This window comes from Sciurus vulgaris, assembly GCF_902686455.1.
Source record: "Sciurus vulgaris genome assembly, chromosome: 6".
In the NCBI taxonomy this organism is placed as follows: domain Eukaryota; kingdom Metazoa; phylum Chordata; class Mammalia; order Rodentia; family Sciuridae; genus Sciurus; species Sciurus vulgaris.
In genome coordinates this window covers 58,464,477-58,482,894 of record NC_136466.1, presented here as the reverse complement: position 1 = coordinate 58,482,894, position 18,418 = coordinate 58,464,477, and the positions used below count along the sequence as shown (strand labels likewise).

Here is an 18,418-nt window from a genome sequence, read left to right as displayed (position 1 = left end):
AGAATTCTTCTTCCAGGCAAATCTAAGTGTTTTGTTGGATTCCAAGAAGACTGAATCAAAGAAAGGAGAATGGGGAAGGCTGTTTTCCCAAGTTTTATAGCTCCTGAGCTGGAATCTAATAATAAGTCTTTTATAGCTGTGAGGCAAGGGACTGGATTATACCCTTGGTGTCATTCACAGTGCTGTTTTAATATGCTCAGTGTTTTACATGCCTTAACAATAAAGCATTTTTCCAGCTGGTAAGAATTATCCAGGTCAATTTAAAATAGAAAAGAAAGTAAGCTGAACTGACCTCCCCATGACGATTTCTCATTAAAAGCATATAGGCCTGCAGTAAGAATTAAAGAATAGCCCTAACATCTCTCACCAATAATAGAAGTTGATTTGAGTATGCTTTCTATCCATCCAAATGTTTTATATGTGTCAAATGTTTACGAGCCAACTATAGAAGGTAAATTATCATAGTTTCCAGATAACTTTGCTGCATAACATCCTATGATAGCTTCATTAAGTTTACAAGCAACCTACTTCTAGTCTAGCCATCTCTCACAACTTTTCAGCCATATCCTCATCCCATTTTTCTGGTCCCATGTGTCTCATGGCTTTCTGTCTTTTAGCCTCCCATTTATGTGCTTCTTGTCTATCAGTCTGGCCAACTATCATAAGCTGCCTCCAATACGAGAGATTTGAGTGTCCTGCCACCTGTGTGCCCAAATGTCATCTAGACACCTCCTTTCCATGTTCATTCCAACAGCTAATCGGAGTCTCTCTGTCTCCGTCTGTGTCTCTCTTGCCTTCCACCCCACACCGCCAATATGTGTGCTTATTCTCTCTCTGGTCCTCCTGAAATCTATTCTTCACACAACAGCAGCAGAAAATGTAAACCTCAGATCTGATCTTTTCACAATCATCATTTCAACCCACTGAACTTAGGATAAACCATAGCTTCCTTCCCCTGGCTTATAAGACCCTGTAGCATGCCTCCACTGTCTGTAGCTTAATATTCCCTGTCATCTGTCCCCTGCACTGTGTTGTGCCACTCTGACCTCCTTGAATTTCTTGGACACACCAAACACTTACTCTCTAATTTCTTTGTATGTGCTATTCTCTGCAAAAAAAATACTCTTCCTTCTATTCAGTGGGCTAACTTTTCCTTATCCTTTAGAGCTGAAGTTAATTAAAAGTTCCTTCCTCAGTGGGACCTTCATTGTTCCTGCAGTCCAAATTAGATGCCCTTTTTATTTTCTTATTGCACCTTTTAAGGCTCTTTATGATGCATGAAAAAATATTTAAGTTTTTCTATGCTTAACATCTGTGGTTTGCACTGACTGTGTACTCCATAGGGTCAAGAATCATAGTTTTGTTTCCTTATCTATAAAATCAACTTGAAAACTCAGTGCAAGTTTTCCTGCTCAGTAGTATCTTCAAAATAGTCCTTTTTTTTTTTTTAGTAATAAAGGAAATAGCAATAAAGTCCACTCTCAGTTGAAGTCAGAATGAAGTCTGAAACTGGTTTCCTTTTAACTGTTAGTTGATTAGCTATCTCACAAAATCCTTGAATAGGTAGTTTTGGCCTACACTTCTGGTATGGGTATTTTGTGTTATAGGTGTGAGATTTTAGAGAATTGGAGCTTTGACCCCATGGATACACTAAAACACCATTTGGCCTGTTCCTATTTAAATTAGAACCTTTGTAGGAATTTAAATGTTCTGTTTTCATTTCTGATCTTTGTTGCTAAAGATTTTGTTTGTTACCTTCTCTTGGCATACAGATCTAGACGAATGTTCTAATGGAACCCACCAGTGCAGCATAAATGCTCAGTGTGTAAATACCCCAGGCTCATACCGATGTGCCTGCTCCGAAGGGTTCACTGGAGATGGCTTTACCTGCTCAGGTGAGTGATAGGCCTCAGAATGCTTGGATGTGGCTATCATGGAATACTATAAATGCTTTCCTCCTATGAAGAAAACTACAGTTAAAGAGGGCTAAAATAGCTACCTCTGTTTTTATACTTGACCTACAAATGGATATGTTTATTAAACACAAAAGCCCAAATGATCTTCCAGCATATTGGTGAAAGTGTTGAAATAGTGACATTTATGACTACCATGTACTGTCAATGATGGTCATTCTCTCTTATTTCTAATACAGTGGTGAGGAAGTATAGACTCTGTCTATATCCCACCACCTGGATTGAAATCTTTGCTGTGCCTCTTACTACCAATATAACCCTCAGTCATCACTTAACCTGTCTGGCCTTGGTTTCCCTGTTTCAAAATGGCATAGTAATAATAATGCCTTTTCCTTTTTTCTTTCTTTTTTTTTATTCACTAAATGGATGATACAGAATTACTGTTCAGCTTTTTTTAAAAGATAAGACTTTTGTCCTGCCCAGTCACTACTATTTAATGTCTTTATCAAAGTCTCAATTGCTTTTCACATGTGTACTAAGTGGAATAATACATGTAGGGAACCTAGAGAAGCAACTTCTTAAGAGCCCAATAAAAGGTTTCCAAACTGACATTTTAATTTCTGTGCCATTTAACTTTTATTTAGTTCACACTCCTTGAGAATAAAACATTGTCTCACATGCATATGTAAGACTAGATCATCTTGCTGGACAAAAGTTGAATAAATAAAGTTTGCCAGGCACTGTGGTACACATCTGTAATCTCAGCAGCTCAGGGGGCTGAGGCAGAAGGATTGCAGGTTGAAAGCCAGCCTCAGCAACTTAGTGAGGTCCCCCCTCAAAAACTAAAAAGGGCTGCGGATGTGGCTCAGTGAAACACCTCTGGGTTCATTCTCTCATACCAAATAAACAAACAGTTTTCGTTGTAAGGTAGGTGTTTCTCACTTGGTATTCAGTACACACTTTAAACTCATAATTAAAAGATTCTCATTTTTTTTTCTTTTTTTTTTTTTTGCGGTGCTGGGGATCAAACCCAGGGCCTTGTGCCTGCAAGGCAAGCACTCTACCAACTGAGCTATCTCCCCAGCCTCAAGATTCTCATTTTTTTCTCATCATTGATAGTAAAAATGCAGACTCATCACTGTCGAAGGTCTCTTTAAGAAAACATTTATTCAGTCTTAAAGCTTTCTTGTTTTTAAACCTTGGCTAGTACATCTTTCCCAGTTTTTTGTTGTTGTTTTTGGGTTGGGTCTGATTTTTGGTTTGGGGGATTTTTTACACGGTGGTGTCAAAGGAAGAACATACTGGCTTTGGTGTTCGATATCTGCAGTCAGAGCCGGGCTCAGTCAACACACTGGCTCAATGCCATTCTCACAGCTCCCTCGCTGCTCCGAACCTTGGCTTCTTCCTCCTCCTCACCTCACAGGACTGCTAAACTCAATGAAAAATGCACATCAGGCCCTGGAACACTACTTGACCCTCACTAAATATTTGTTTCTACCCTTCTCCTCTTTTCTGCTTCATAGAATTAAATAAATCATCTTTAAGATCAATGAGTAATGCATGCCTGTTTACATAATTAAGATGAGAGTGTTTTATATGATGGTAATGACATGAAAGAAACTTTCCCCAATCCCATAATGTCTCTAATTGGCTATAAAGTACTTGGACCAGAGAAAGTACCATTGCTTATTCTAATAATATGGTAATGTTTTCAAATGAGTGAACATCTTTTTAAGATTGCTTCCAACATTTTTGGTCATATCTAATAACGTTATTATAACACTTATGCATCAGATTGGCATTAAAGAAATGTAAGACAAATATGTGCTAGAGGCATCTGTGTTAATCACATTGGATGTCAAGGGTAGGTTAAATAGCTCTGCTATCAAGTTGTACACCCTTATTTGTGTGAATGTGATTAATTGCTATTTCATGTTAATGAACACTAAGTCAAACCAGTAAAATTGATTTAGTTATAGAGCAAGGAAAAACGTGTCAAGAAATTTGGAAGCTTAATAGAGATGTTGTAATTTACTTCTTCCACAGATGTCGATGAGTGTGCAGAAAACATAAATCTCTGTGAAAATGGACAGTGCCTCAACGTCCCGGGCGCGTATCGCTGCGAGTGTGAGATGGGCTTCACTCCAGCCTCAGACAGCAGATCCTGCCAAGGTGGGTCACCAGGATTCCAACTCATTTTTAAGTTGGATCAACTACAGCAAATGAAACCACAAAAAGGGCTGGAACAGGCTCCACCTGGAAGCAAAATACATAGCACATGCTGCACATATAAAAGTCATTCGTTTAAGCGTGGATTATTTTGCAGAATGAATAATGATGAGGGCAGCTTTCATCTCTTATGAAGTTTTCCTGGCCAAGGGCCAATAGTTGGAAGTTTGGCTCACTCTTTTTTTAACCACTTTTTTTTTTTGTCTTTTTTCTTTTTTTTTTTTTATCACTAAATGAATGACATGTGGCAAAACTATTCAACTTTTAAAATACGATCTATTACCTACCTAAGTCACCACTACTTCTTGTGTTTATCAAAACCTAAAGGACTCATTTTTGACATTGACCTTCCTGTTTGAATCTGCCATCTGCATGTCTGGGACTAGAAGCCTGCTTCAGGGATTCATTAGGGACTTTTATTTTTTCCTTAATAGTAATGCCTCCTTTCTCAAAGTTACAGTGTCATCCCCCTTTCATAGAAATGGGACTTTATGTCTAATATGACAGCTTTCCAAGAAAAAGAATTTGTATTTTCTTTTAAATTAGAGACTTACTTCACATTACACATAGTTTGGGTTGTCAGTGTGTTATAGGGAGTGCAAAATAAATGAATTGAGAAAAGGGATTGAAAATGATTAACGTACCATAGGGCTTCAAAAAATTTGTGATTCACAGAAAACCTTAAAAAAAGGAAACTCACGCCAAATGCTAGGGAAAGATGATAAAATGAATACTGAGTACAGCCCCCTTATCTATTGTCTCATCAAATGAATAGAAATGTTAAACACCAGGGTCTTCCCAACCCCAGGCTCCTCCCCACTGTGTGCATCATGGGCACACACACACACACACAGCAGTGTCAGCCAAGCAGAAATGGTACATTCTGGGGAAGTTCAGTGTGGATCCTGAGTCTGCTCCATCACTGATAGTGGCACCTAAAGAAAATAAGCGCCTAAAAGATCATGAGGTTTCCGTGAACATCCGCCAATATGGGTTGACTCTTAATGAGTGCATGAATAGTAGCCTCTAGGGTGGAGGGCACAAGGCACTCACTGAAAGCCTTCCTGCTGAACTAGAGTGAGCTTCATTTTTTTGCCCCAGTCCTGGTTTCTTCTTAGCACTGAAACCAATTAGTAGAAAATGTGAGTGGATACGGGTAGGGAATTACATGATTTATCATTAGCCTCAGTTTGACAAGGAGCTGGAAAAGGAGCCAGTCAGCAGTAGCCAAACACTGCTGCCAACGTGAATTCTTTATACCTAGACGGAATTTCCCCTCCATAAATTTGTTCCTCTATCTGTGGCATAAGCCCTTCCACAGCTTCTCCCCAGACCCTCCCCCAAGGTGGGGCTAACTAGTTAACAGTTTACTTCCTTCACTTGAGTTTCCCCATATGTCACTACCATGGCGAGAAATCCCAAATTAACAAGGCAACTGAGGGTGGCACAGGTGTAGTTCACCCTCACTTAGACCCTCTGCACCATTTGGCCAAACACCAGCCTTTCCAGTCTCAAAAATATAATCCCATGGCTCTTCCTATTTTTCTTTGCTTTTATCTTCTCTCTTCCACAAGGTGTGGTCACCTGGACAGTTTCTGCTGAATTTACTAATTTTGTTTCTTAGTAATAAAATGATTTCCTATTTTATTATAAATATATGCCTCTCTGAATTGACCTTCTGATCAAAAATTTCCACTCAACATCTATGTCTCACCACAAATACTTAGAATTTCTGGGGAGCTCCCCAAACTCCTGGAGTTGGCCATTTCTTAGTATTCTCCACCAAAATGAAGGAATACAAAACCCAGAGGAGTCACCATGGAACAAGCTAGGTAGGACTCATTAGACACACCATTTAGCTTACTGTTTAAAAAGAGAAGACCAGGTTCATCCACAAAGAGTGCATGGAGTCCACTGAAGCTCCTCCTGTGCACATTCCCCTCGTCCTCCACCTTGAGAACCTAGGGTTCCAAATAGCAGCTTTAATGAAATCCAGACCCCTCGCTGTCTTCCAAATAAAGCCCTGATCAAGAAGGACAAATGTCAAGAACTGCATCAAAGTGAATAAAAACTCTTCAACGAGTGGACTAGGTAGTGTGTAAAGAAGCTAAAAATAAACAATAGGAATTTGCAGGCATCCTATGGAAACAAAAGAACATACAAAAAAATAAAAAGGTGAAAAACCAATCCACAGTAAAATATGGTCATGGTCTATCAAGAAATAAACGTGTGAGTTTGTCAGGGGGAACCCAACAACTGTATGTAAACATAAAGCTCTAATTTAAAAAAAAATTTTTTTAAAGAAAAATAAAATGCTGATTATCATGATCAGAAAAAAGGAAACAAATAGAAGGTGAAGTAAAATGGCTGTTGATCCCTGAAAGTAAATAATTAACACTGAACACTGTCAAATAATGGAAAAAAGGCCATAAGCATTGAAAAAGTGAAAATAATATAAATAACAAAAATAAAGAGTTGAAAGGACAGATGAGTGATAATTTTCTTATTATTCAATACATAGAATCTGTTGCTAAAAGTTGCATTTGAACTTTGGCATCAAACTAAAACATTAAGTTTTTAGTATTTTTCATCCTTGAATTTAGAAAAGTATTCTAAAAACTATTGAGATGATGAAAAATTGATCTGATGCATAGAAACTGTTTCAGCTTTACTATGAATATGCATATAGAAATTTCTGGAATGATGTTCATCAGTGTTTATGAGTGGAAATATTTTTGAATGATTTTTAGTTTTGCTGTTTTATTTTCTGTATTGTTTGCTCTCTTTCCTGTTTTGTTATCAATACTTTCCTGTATCATTTGAATTTTTGAGTATCAATTTTATAAAAGCAATACAGTAGTCTTTTAAAATGCCTGTTTTATACAACTATTACATTATTTGAATAAAGGTAATTCTAATCACGATCATTTAAAAGTAAAATGCATACTTGCAGTCATAATACCATTCATTTTCACTAATAGATTAATACAATTTGGTTGTAATCTACTAAATGAATCTTTGTTTATTCTCTTTAGAGAATAACTTATTACCCCCCAAAAAATAAAAAACACCTTTGCACATCAGTTGAACTTTTAAACAGAATTTGAATCATACTTTAAGATAGTTGAAACAAATTTTAACTATTATGAATGAACAGAAGACCATTTTAGACTTAAGATATATTATTTCAAGACAGCAGTGGAGAATGACTTGTCAAGTCTAGCCTAAAATGACATGTGTGGTCTGCATTCTTGGAATATCAGGCAGTTTATGTATAAAAATGTCTATCTTTTTTATGAGTAGGCGTATAGATTATTCCTGTAGCCATTATGTACACCTGGATGCCATCATTTTCATGAATAACAAGCAATAATGACACATTGATTGACCTTGGGTTAAACCTTCATGGAAGAGTTTTATAAATTGAATTTCTGATTTTCATAGATATTTTAATGAAATTTGCAAGAGTGTGTGGGCAGTGGATCATCTTCTTACATGGTATTAAGAACAAAAAACTCCCTGTTCATAACTGTTTTTTTTTATAACATCAGATTACAGAATAAAAAAGTACAATTTAAAAGATAAATTTCATTTTCTTTTATATTTTAAGTTGTTTTCATTCTAATTTACCAGTTATAAAACATCTATTTGCACTAATTATTAGACTCTTTGAATTTGGTTTTATCTTTGATTTTTTACAATTTTATTCCTTTTGGCATTTTTACATCTCATTTCTGTGTTCTTTGTTTATGCCTCAAGCCAGCGTCTCCTGGTTTAGGTATTTCATAGTCCAAGACAGTAAAAATATTTGATATATTTTTCCCTGAGAAAACAATGTTTCTTTTATATCTTACTTCTATAGACAAACTTTAGTTGCTTGCCATTTACACAAGCTATCTAGACAAAGAAAAAGGAATTATTTTTACTGCATCCAAACATCTGTAGAGTTAGAAAAATGCATTAATGTTATACTTTAAGTCAAAATTTTAAATGTGTTTGTAAATAAGAGATATTTTTTAATCTTCAGATATTGATGAATGCTCCTTCCAAAATATTTGTGTCTTTGGAACATGTAATAATTTGCCTGGAATGTTCCACTGCATCTGTGATGATGGCTACGAACTGGACAGAACCGGAGGGAACTGCACAGGTATGGCCAGTTAAGGGCTCCTTTGTGTTCCAGTTAGTTGGAATAAATATTCTGTGCTACATAGAAAAGTTTTTCAAATTTCTGCTAAGCTAATTTGTGTATTGTGTTATGCAGTTTTCTGAAAAGGAAAATTATATGTTTAACTATGCTTAGTTATTTTTATAGAAACAGCATAAATATCTAACATGAAGCTAGTAAAATATCTCTGTATAGATATATATGAATGTGTATGTACATAAATATATACATACAATTTTAGTTGAGCAAATAGAGGCATAATTTTTTCTTCCTCAGAACTACAATTCTTAACTCAATTTAACTCTGAAGGATATTAAATGGTATCCTCATAAATACCAAGGACTTCACCTATAGAACCCATTTTAGGTATATCCAGTTATTTAAGATCTTTATTTCATTGTGCTGAATCCTTCCTAATGATCTTTAATTTACTTATTTGCAAAAAAAAAAAAAAAAAAAATTAAAAATTCCACCAGATTCTTAGGAAAAACAATATACATGGAGAAAGTAAGGATGTTAATTAACATGGGCACTTTTAATGTTTCTAGATATTGATGAGTGTGCAGATCCCATAAATTGTGTCAATGGCCTGTGTGTCAACACACCCGGTCGCTATGAGTGTAACTGTCCACCAGATTTTCAACTAAATCCCACTGGTGTGGGTTGTGTTGGTAAGTAAAAGCTATAGAAGTGAAATGAGCAAGTAGATCATATAGAGGAGAACGTCTAAATTCTCTTGGCAAGGAATTGTGATGCATGTTTGCTACAATCATTTTAAAAACAGAGTAATCCCTCCCCTTAAAAAACTCCAGTTTATTCCAGGTTTTTGAATGACAGTTTATTAGCAATTAGTTACATTTAGACGATAATTTTGGGTACAATATCTTCAAAACCAAGACAATAGAAATTTGAGTTAGATATGGTTAAATTCTTATTCAAAATACTGATAAAGTTGTGTCACTATTTCTTATTCATTCTGTAAGTTATTTTTTAAATTCCTTTAAAACATTTTTAAAGGGTCCATTGAATGCATATAGTAAATGATGATGAGTATTTTTACTGAAAGACTAAGTATATGAAAACTATGAGCCAGCAGTTCCTTTCTTGGTTTTATATGTCAAAGATATTAACTCTCAGCTGGGACTATAGCTCAGTGGTAGAGTGCTTGCCTCATGCCTGAGGCACTGGGTTCGATCCTCAACACCACATAAAAATAAATAAATAAAGATATTGTGTCCTACTACAACTGAAAAAAAAAATCTAAAAAAAAGATATTAACTCTGAAACTATACACAGACATGCATAAGACATTCAGTGCAGTTTTATTTGCAGAGATAGAAATTTAGGTACTGGTTTGGGCGAGTACATAGATTAAAACAAATAAACAAACAGGCAATTGTATGCCATGAAGTTCACAGACTAAATGTTCATAAAGCAAGCATGATGGGAAAAATTTATTCAAATGAGATGAAAATAGAAAGGAGACCAGTAGAAAAAGTGATCCAGGGGGAGGAAGGGGGGAAAGAAAGAGAGGCATTGGGAAATGAAATGGACCAAATTTTGTCATATAAATATATGAATGTGAATATATAAATATATTAATATGTCTTAGTGAATGCCACTATTATGTGTAATTATGATGTCCCATTAAAAGTTAAACAAAAAATTAAATGAAATATGTGATAAAAAACTATAAATTGTAAGTGACCATATTTAAAACTATTTTTATCTTGTAAAAATACATGTAAAAAACTACCAACATTAAATGCATATGGATGATTGAGTAAGAGATGAGATGTAGAAATGGAGAATAGGGAATAGGGATAAAAGAGAAAGGAAGGAAGAGAAGAAAGAATGAATAATTTCAAACTTAATAGGAGAGGGACCATGAGTTAACTTGCCTCTGTGTATTTAAGACTCAGCACCAAAAGCAAAATGAGAAAGGGAGAAATAAATTAAACAATAAGAAATGGCCCAAATGATTCCAAAGTGCAGCCAGACATGAAAATTACTTCAGACTGGTAAGAACTTTGTGTTTCACTTTGGTTGAGAAGAGAAGCTATTGGAGGTGACTTAACAGTAGTGTTTCTGAGAGTTCAGTCTAGCTACAGAGGGAAAAAATAGACCGTGGTTGAGTTAAGGATGGAAATTGGCAGATGAATTAGGAAACCATTGCAGTAATCCAAGGAAGAGGCTGGACTTCAGTGGTACAGACAGTATGATTATTCAGATTCCAGATATATTTCAAAGGCCTTAATACCAGACTGAATAAGGATTGGGAGAGGAAGTCAAAGGTGACACTATGGTTATTGAAAATGTGTAAGACTGGAGCATATTTTCTACGTGGAGTATGAATATCAAGAGTCTTATTTTTAGAAATGTTAACTATGAAATAACCATTAGACATCTAAGAGGAGAAATACAGCATTTTGCAGAAGAGTCAGGGGAGAGATGAGAGAGAATTCTAAATTTGAGAATTCCCAGCGCAAAAGTAGTATTTAGAGCCATAGAATCAAAATGGTAACAAATTGAGACACATCTGAGATTCATTGATCCTTCGCATAAAGAGGTCTAAATTTGTAACAGACTGCCCTTCTCAATACCTGCAAGGTTTGCTATGCAGATTGATACTAATCTGTGAGCGATGCAGATGATGAGGAGGAGAGGAACAAGATGAGATTATCAGAATTTCCTTGATTTGATACATAACTTTAAATTAACTTATCCTGTTGTTTTCCATTATTCATAAAAACCTGATAGAGATTGATTATGCCAGAATTTTCTTGCATTCACATTATTGAAACGTCCAGAATGTCTCAAATGGGAAATGCCTATCATTTTTAATTCCATAAGTGTCTGTAAATGTGATCCACATGAGTTTATAAACATTGGAGACTGCGTCATAATTTGCTATGATTCAATCTTGAAAAGGTTTAAGGGAAGAGATTGTTTTGTGCCAAAGATTAAAACAAACCTTGCATTATTAATGTAAAAAATTGATTTTCATCCTTTGAGTGTCTTTTTGCTAAGGAGTCCTCATCCTAGCAAGGGCAATTTTAGCTCTTTTGTTGTTCTGCAGACAACCGTGTGGGCAACTGCTACCTGAAGTTTGGTCCTCGAGGAGACGGGAGTCTGTCCTGCAACACAGAGATTGGGGTGGGCGTTAGCCGCTCCTCCTGCTGCTGCTCTCTGGGAAAGGCCTGGGGAAACCCCTGTGAGACGTGCCCACCTGTCAATAGCAGTAAGTACAGGACTGGAGAAGAAGGGACCAAACTCTGGTCCCACTTTATTTAAAAAAAAAAAAGGACAGGGTCTTGATAAATTGCTTAGGGCTTCACAAAAAAAAAACTACTAAATCAAATCTCAGTACATTACTGTAAACTTCTCAAATATCCAGTATAATTTAGTACCAATAAATTTAAAAGTACATATTATTTACAATAATATATATTACATATTTTATTGTAAAATATATATTATTTACAATAAAAATCAGTAAAGATGTTTAAAAAAAGAAAGGATTTGTACTACTTTGATAATGCTGAAACCAGCTACGAGTGTTTTATACAAAAGGAATTTTAATTCCTCTCTTCCGCTTTTTTTCATGATATGTTTAAAAAAATTAAAACAACAGTTTTTAACCACAATCCAATATGAATGATAATATCAGTTCTCCACAGTATCACAGATGAAGGCCATTCCTGGTTCCTCTCAGAGGTGATTAGTTCAGGTTCGTAGGAGGGTTTTTGTATTCTTGAAGTCAGTCATAGAATACCTTAAATTGAAACATGTGTTGTAATGGGCAAATTGAACTCAAACTTTTGTCCTATAGAATCTAGTTTTATCTACCAGCCAAAAAAGTTGTGATATAAATTGTCAGCTAAGGAATTTTTTGCTTCAAAAGCAATTTTTTTTGTTATTCCACTGTGTATAGCATTTATGAAGTAGTGATCTTTTTTCATGTAAAATATAACTTTAAATGTATTTGATAGACCACTAAGAAAAATGTGGACACCCACCCCCTGGCAGTTGCTGAATGCTTTTCTTGCTCATCATCTCAGCCACTTGGACACAGGTATCAAATCTCCTGTTTTCCTTTTTGTTTATAGCTGAATATTATACCCTGTGTCCTGGAGGTGAAGGCTTTAGACCTAACCCCATCACAATCATCTTGGAAGGTGAGTTCATGGATAGTTGTCACCTAGATTCAAATAAGCTGCAGAGTTTAGAGAAAAGCCGATACAAGAGTTTGTGAGGAACAAACACAAGATTATTTATCAAAATTACAGATGGGCATTCAGTTACAAGAATGTAAAAAAGTACTTCTGTCAATAAGTAATAATCCATTGCAGGGATTTGATGCCTGATTGTTCTGCATAGAAATTACCATTATCCCCCGACTTGAACCATTCCCCACTCGGTTGTATCATTCTTCACAGAATGGCAAAGCTCTGCCCCAAGGCCAAGAAAATCCACGGCCAGAATAAAACCCCCACCTAAGTGCTCAGATGCATGCAAGTCTGTGGGTCTTCCAAAATGACACATGGAAAGCCTTGACATTAACACTGGTCTTTCACCATGCGGCTCATTGCTGATGAACTGTTGCTCCTTTTGTAGACATTGACGAATGCCAGGAGTTGCCAGGTCTTTGCCAGGGTGGAAACTGCATCAACACTTTTGGGAGCTTTCAGTGCGAGTGTCCACAAGGCTACTACCTGAGTGAAGAAACTCGCATCTGTGAAGGTAAGAGAGGGTACCTGTTCACAACAAAACTCACCACTCAGCACCAGGGAAGAGCCGAGCCCGAGTCCAACCAGAGGATCTGTCGAGACTGATTCATAGTGTTTTTCTTTTCAGATCAATGCTGTTAAATTGTATGAGGATAGATAAGTTTAATGTACCACTCATTTGCTATAATTTTACTATTTTTTTCTGAGTAAGAGGACTATTTAAATATAAATGGGGAAAATAGAGTGTGAAAACATATAATATTAAGGGCATTATTAATGAAAATATTGATAATAGTTATATTTTACTTAGGGAAAATAGGTAAGCTTAAATGTAATGTGACTATTAAACTAGTACTGTTCAGTTTTGTTCTTTTTTTTGGTTGGTTGTTCATTTGTTTGTTTCACCAGGGATTGAACTCAGGGGCATTCTAGTGCTGAGCTGCACCCCCAGCCCTTTTTATTTTTCATTTTGAGACAAGGTCTTGCTAAGTTAGTGAGGTGTGGAACTTCTCGTCTTCCTACCTCAGCCTCCCAGTTCTGTGAACCTGACTATTCAGTCATTTTTAAACATTGGATATGATGCAAAGAAGTTCAGAGGTTGTGTGGACCCCTTCTTGCTTCTGTCCCTTTCTGGCTTTTGTCCCCTCACTTATCACATGGCATTATTATAATAACTTTTTAGGTACCTTTCTTGTCACTAGACTGGAGGTTTCTTTAACAGAGGTTCACACCTTATTCATCTTTTTGCTCCAAGTTCTAGCTTACAGTAGACTCTCAATATTTATTTGTTGAATGAATGAATGCTTCTAAGAATGAACATTAAACTGTAACATAATTCTTTTGGTCAAAGTCTTTCTTTTGAAACAGGTAAATGCATCTGGAAGAAATGTGATTTAATAAGAAAAACAATATGCAGCTACTCTGCTTCTAGAATATCTGAATAGGTATTAATTTAAAAGGAGCTAAAAAGACAAAGTTTCTCATAACCTGCATTCAGTTGAAAGTTGAAGTAAAAAGCAGGCTTTAAAGAAATCCCATTTGAAAAATGAATTTCAATTAAAAATATTTAGGTGCCAAGTAAATTTATTTTTGCCACCTTAGAATAATTTCTTTATAAGATTTGTATTTCTGTTTTAGTATTGGTTAGTATTTTTTTCTTTTGAAGAAAGCTATACCTGTGTCATCTAAATGCATATCTTGGGTATTTTCTTTCTTTCTGAATTTTGTATAAATATACAATTAGAGGATCATCTATGCATCTGTTCAGTAATCTAAATAATATAATCTCATCAAAAGTATATTTATTAGTCAAGTGCTATGATGCACACTCATAATCCCAGCAACTTGGGTGGCTAAGGCAGGAGAATTGAAAATTTGAGGCCAATCTCAGCAGCTTAATAAGACCCTCAGTGACTTACTAATATCCTGTCTCAACATTAAAAAAAATAAAAGAACTATGGTTATGACTCAGTGGTATAAAGCACCTCGGTTCAATCCTCAGTAAGGAAAAAATAATTTTATGTATAATTATGTGTGTGTGTGTGTGTGTGTGTGTCTTTATTAATTTGTGGATATTTTGACTGTTTAAGATATTGATGAGTGTTTTGCACATCCTGGTGTGTGTGGGCCTGGGACCTGCTACAACACCCTGGGAAATTACACCTGCATTTGCCCACCTGAGTACATGCAGGTCAATGGAGGCCACAATTGCATGGGTAAGTACAGGCTGCTGAGATTAATTAAGTAGGCCGTAGTTGTTGACTGCACATGTAAGACACATCTGTCTCAGAATTATTGTTCAGAAAGTTTGGATATTAAATTTTCATGAATATTGAAATATTTAAGAGTCTTATAAATTATTGACTCTGCATCAAGTTTTTGACTTTTAGCTATATAGTTACATTTTTAAAAATCTGAAGTAAAAGTATTTATTGAATGTTGCTGCTGTGTATCCTAAAATAAATTTAATTCTCCATTTATATAAACAATAGTATTGTACAAATAAAAGAACATGTAAAATTTAATACTTAATTCTTTTTAAATTAAGTACATGTTTTTGAGTGGAGAAATAAACATATATTAACACTGTATCACAAGAAACTTGTAAACGAAATCCCTTATCTAAAAATGGGAGCTGTTAATGTAAAAATGATTTATAATTTAAGATTATTTTAAGATACCTAAAATGATAGAGAAAAAAATTTTTAGAGTTCTGTTAATAAAGGATGATGTTACAGGTGTGGGGACTTCATTAAGTGCTAGCTGATATGAATAGCTAGTTTATTTTTTTCTGTGTAGACATGAGAAAAAGCTTTTGCTACCGAAGCTATAATGGAACCACTTGTGAAAATGAGTTGCCTTTTAATGTGACAAAGAGGATGTGCTGCTGCACATACAATGTTGGCAAAGCCTGGAACAAACCTTGTGAACCTTGCCCAACACCAGGAACAGGTAAGCACGCAGCCCACACTTGCACTGGAGTTATGATATGTTACATGTACACACATATGCATAACACTGTAGTAAAAATTAGCATGTACTACAACCAGAGAAGCTTAGTTCTGAAAATATCCAGGAGTTGCCACTTACTGTGTGATCTTGGAGAGAATTTATACTTTCTGGAACCAATTTCTCATATATAAAATAGAGATAACTAATAAATAGTGACAAGGAGTAATTCATATGGTTGTAATAATGATTAATGAGATGATGAATATAAATTCTAATTTGCATATTTGCCAGGCCATTGAAAACCATTAAACTGAACATCGGGATGCTCGGTGTATATTGGTGGATGAAATCTATAAAACCCTTGCCCTAATAGTGCTTGGAGTGAAAGTGTGAATTACAAGTTTTACCTAATACTCTTTTCAGGAATTTTAGTGACATGTAACAGTGGTCATCAGAAGCATTTTGCTTCATAAAAATTAATACTCTTTTAAATTTCCTTTGGTTTGGTGAATTACATTTAGGAAAAGCTCTCACAGTCTCTGTTCTATTTCATAATCATTTTTTACTCCTCAGTTTTCACATTCCAACCAATAGTTGCCTTTGGTTTAAAAGACAAAATTCACATCTCTCTCATTATTGGTTGTTAACCTACAAAACCATTTTTCCTGTCTGTCCTTGTGTGATCATAATCCCTTCTTAAAGTCATGCCATAATCTTTTTTTTAATTTATGTATATCAGATAATTTTTAAAGCTCTGTATATCATAAGAAAAAAGTTTGAATGTCCTAAAAAGATGTTTTAAATTTCATAATGATATACTTATCATCTAATATCAGAGTAGTAGAAAGTTAACGAGAGAAATAGCAATAATGTTAGAGAATGCCTAGATCTACTATTTACAGAAGCTGCCGTTGTTTATCAAATAAATATAATTGAAATTAAAATGTCTGGTTGTGAATAAGATAAAAAGTATTTATAAAAGTAATACTATTAAAATGTTATTTTGAATGAATGAACTTGAGCATGTTAAGGGTACATTGTTTTATTTATATTTTAAAGCTGACTTTAAAACCATATGTGGAAATATTCCTGGATTCACCTTTGACATTCACACAGGAAAAGCTGTTGGTGAGTTTTTGCAGATCATGTTTATGCATGTTATGTGTACACACACACACACACACACACACATACACGCATACACACATATATATACATAATCTATTAAAATATACTCAGGGTTTTTTTTAAGGGTACTACAAAATATAATAATCTGAATTTCAGAGAGGAAAAAACATGCTTACTGATTCTAACCAAGTGTTAGTAGTTGTATTATTCTATCAGCCAAGTCTGGTGACTGAGTTAATGTTAGTTATTTAATAGTTATACAGTAGTGGCTATTAGGGTGACCTGATTCACAACTTGAAGAGGGGGATTCATTTCCCAAGAAGTTCATTTTCCCAATCAACCCTAAAATCATGTTGTGTATTTTATCAGTCACTTAAATTTTTCCATTGCTGTTTAGAGGAATTCATCCATTTTACGGTTTCTGTGTTTTCATAAGCCACAAAATCATTCCTGCTATTATATACCTTTGATGTTTGTGACACTGAATGTGCATTCTCATTGCAGGTATGCATAGCATTATTTGAGGTTATATGGCAAATACATTAAGCAGAACCACATACACTTTACCAAATCTCTTCAATTTCAGACATTGATGAATGTAAAGAGATTCCAGGAATTTGTGCAAATGGTGTGTGCATTAACCAGATTGGCAGTTTCCGCTGTGAATGCCCTACAGGATTCAGTTACAATGACCTGCTCTTGGTCTGTGAAGGTAATTCTGAATAATATATGTCCTTCACCAAAAAGAGTTTTGGTGTACATAAATGGTGTTTAAGCTGTAGTCTGACTTTCATTATTTCTTCTGAAGTCCATTAAGACTTGATCATCAAAGTGGTGGCGTGCCTGTAACCCTAAGGCAATGATGAATCCCTCTTTATCTTGGAACTGTTGCTCTTTCAGACATTGATGAGTGCAGTAATGGTGACAATCTCTGCCAGCGAAATGCAGACTGCATCAACAGTCCCGGCAGCTACCGCTGCGAATGTGCTGCAGGCTTCAAACTCTCACCCAATGGGGCCTGTGTAGGTAAGAAAGAGGGTGACAGGCACCACACACAAGAGCCTTTGAGTTTTCTACACTAAAGGAGGGTGTACCCGGGCTCAGTGGTGCACTCCTGAAATCCCAGTGGCTTGGGAGGCTGAGACAGAAGGATCCAAAATTCAAGGCCAGCTGGGCAATTTATGGATGTAGTTCAGTGATAGAGCACCCCTCAGTTCAATCCCCAGTACTGCAAAAAGAAAAAGGTGGGGGGAGGAGAGTCCAAATTTTTCTACCAAACTATAACTTCAAGGATAATTTTGAAAAGATTTTCTAATTCAGTCTGTTTATTTACAATGAACCTGTTTCACCATATATTTTAGATTATTTTGTTAAGAAGAGAGGTCCCTTTAATAGATTTCCCTGGAATAAAATAGTATCCTTGATACCAATCAACCTAAAAAATTTCATGATTAAAAAAGAGACTTGGATACTTTGAAAGCCCTGCTTATTTTGATTCAGCTATTGTTATGGTTCATTTTCAGCCTGTCTGTAATAATTAATAGCAGGTTAGAAAAAAATGCATCTGTGAAAAATGAAGGAATCTTAATAAAAATCAGATATGTGAAACATGTGGGGTTTTTTTTTTGTTTATTATAGATCGCAATGAATGTTTAGAAATTCCTAACGTTTGCAGTCATGGCCTGTGTGTTGATTTGCAAGGAAGTTACCAGTGCATCTGCCACAATGGCTTTAAGGCTTCTCAAGACCAAACCATGTGCATGGGTAAGAACATTTAGTTCCAAGGAGTGAAATGGGGC

General features: G+C 35.4%; 1 protein-coding gene across 2 annotated transcripts in view; it reads left to right on the top strand.

The window, feature by feature from the left end:
* FBN2 (fibrillin 2) overlaps positions 1-18,418 on the top strand; it is a 231,373-nt gene that overhangs the window by 171,064 nt on the left and 41,891 nt on the right. For both annotated transcript variants that reach the window (XM_079144676.1, XM_079144675.1), the window contains exons 33-45: positions 1,773-1,895; positions 3,960-4,085; positions 8,170-8,292; positions 8,859-8,981; positions 11,390-11,551; positions 12,420-12,488; positions 12,928-13,053; positions 14,630-14,755; positions 15,339-15,491; positions 16,551-16,619; positions 17,206-17,331; positions 17,520-17,645; positions 18,258-18,383. In XM_079144676.1, coding sequence (XP_079000802.1) covers positions 1,773-1,895; positions 3,960-4,085; positions 8,170-8,292; positions 8,859-8,981; positions 11,390-11,551; positions 12,420-12,488; positions 12,928-13,053; positions 14,630-14,755; positions 15,339-15,491; positions 16,551-16,619; positions 17,206-17,331; positions 17,520-17,645; positions 18,258-18,383 — 1,578 coding nt within the window. The remainder of the gene's footprint in view (positions 1-1,772; positions 1,896-3,959; positions 4,086-8,169; positions 8,293-8,858; positions 8,982-11,389; positions 11,552-12,419; positions 12,489-12,927; positions 13,054-14,629; positions 14,756-15,338; positions 15,492-16,550; positions 16,620-17,205; positions 17,332-17,519; positions 17,646-18,257; positions 18,384-18,418) is intronic.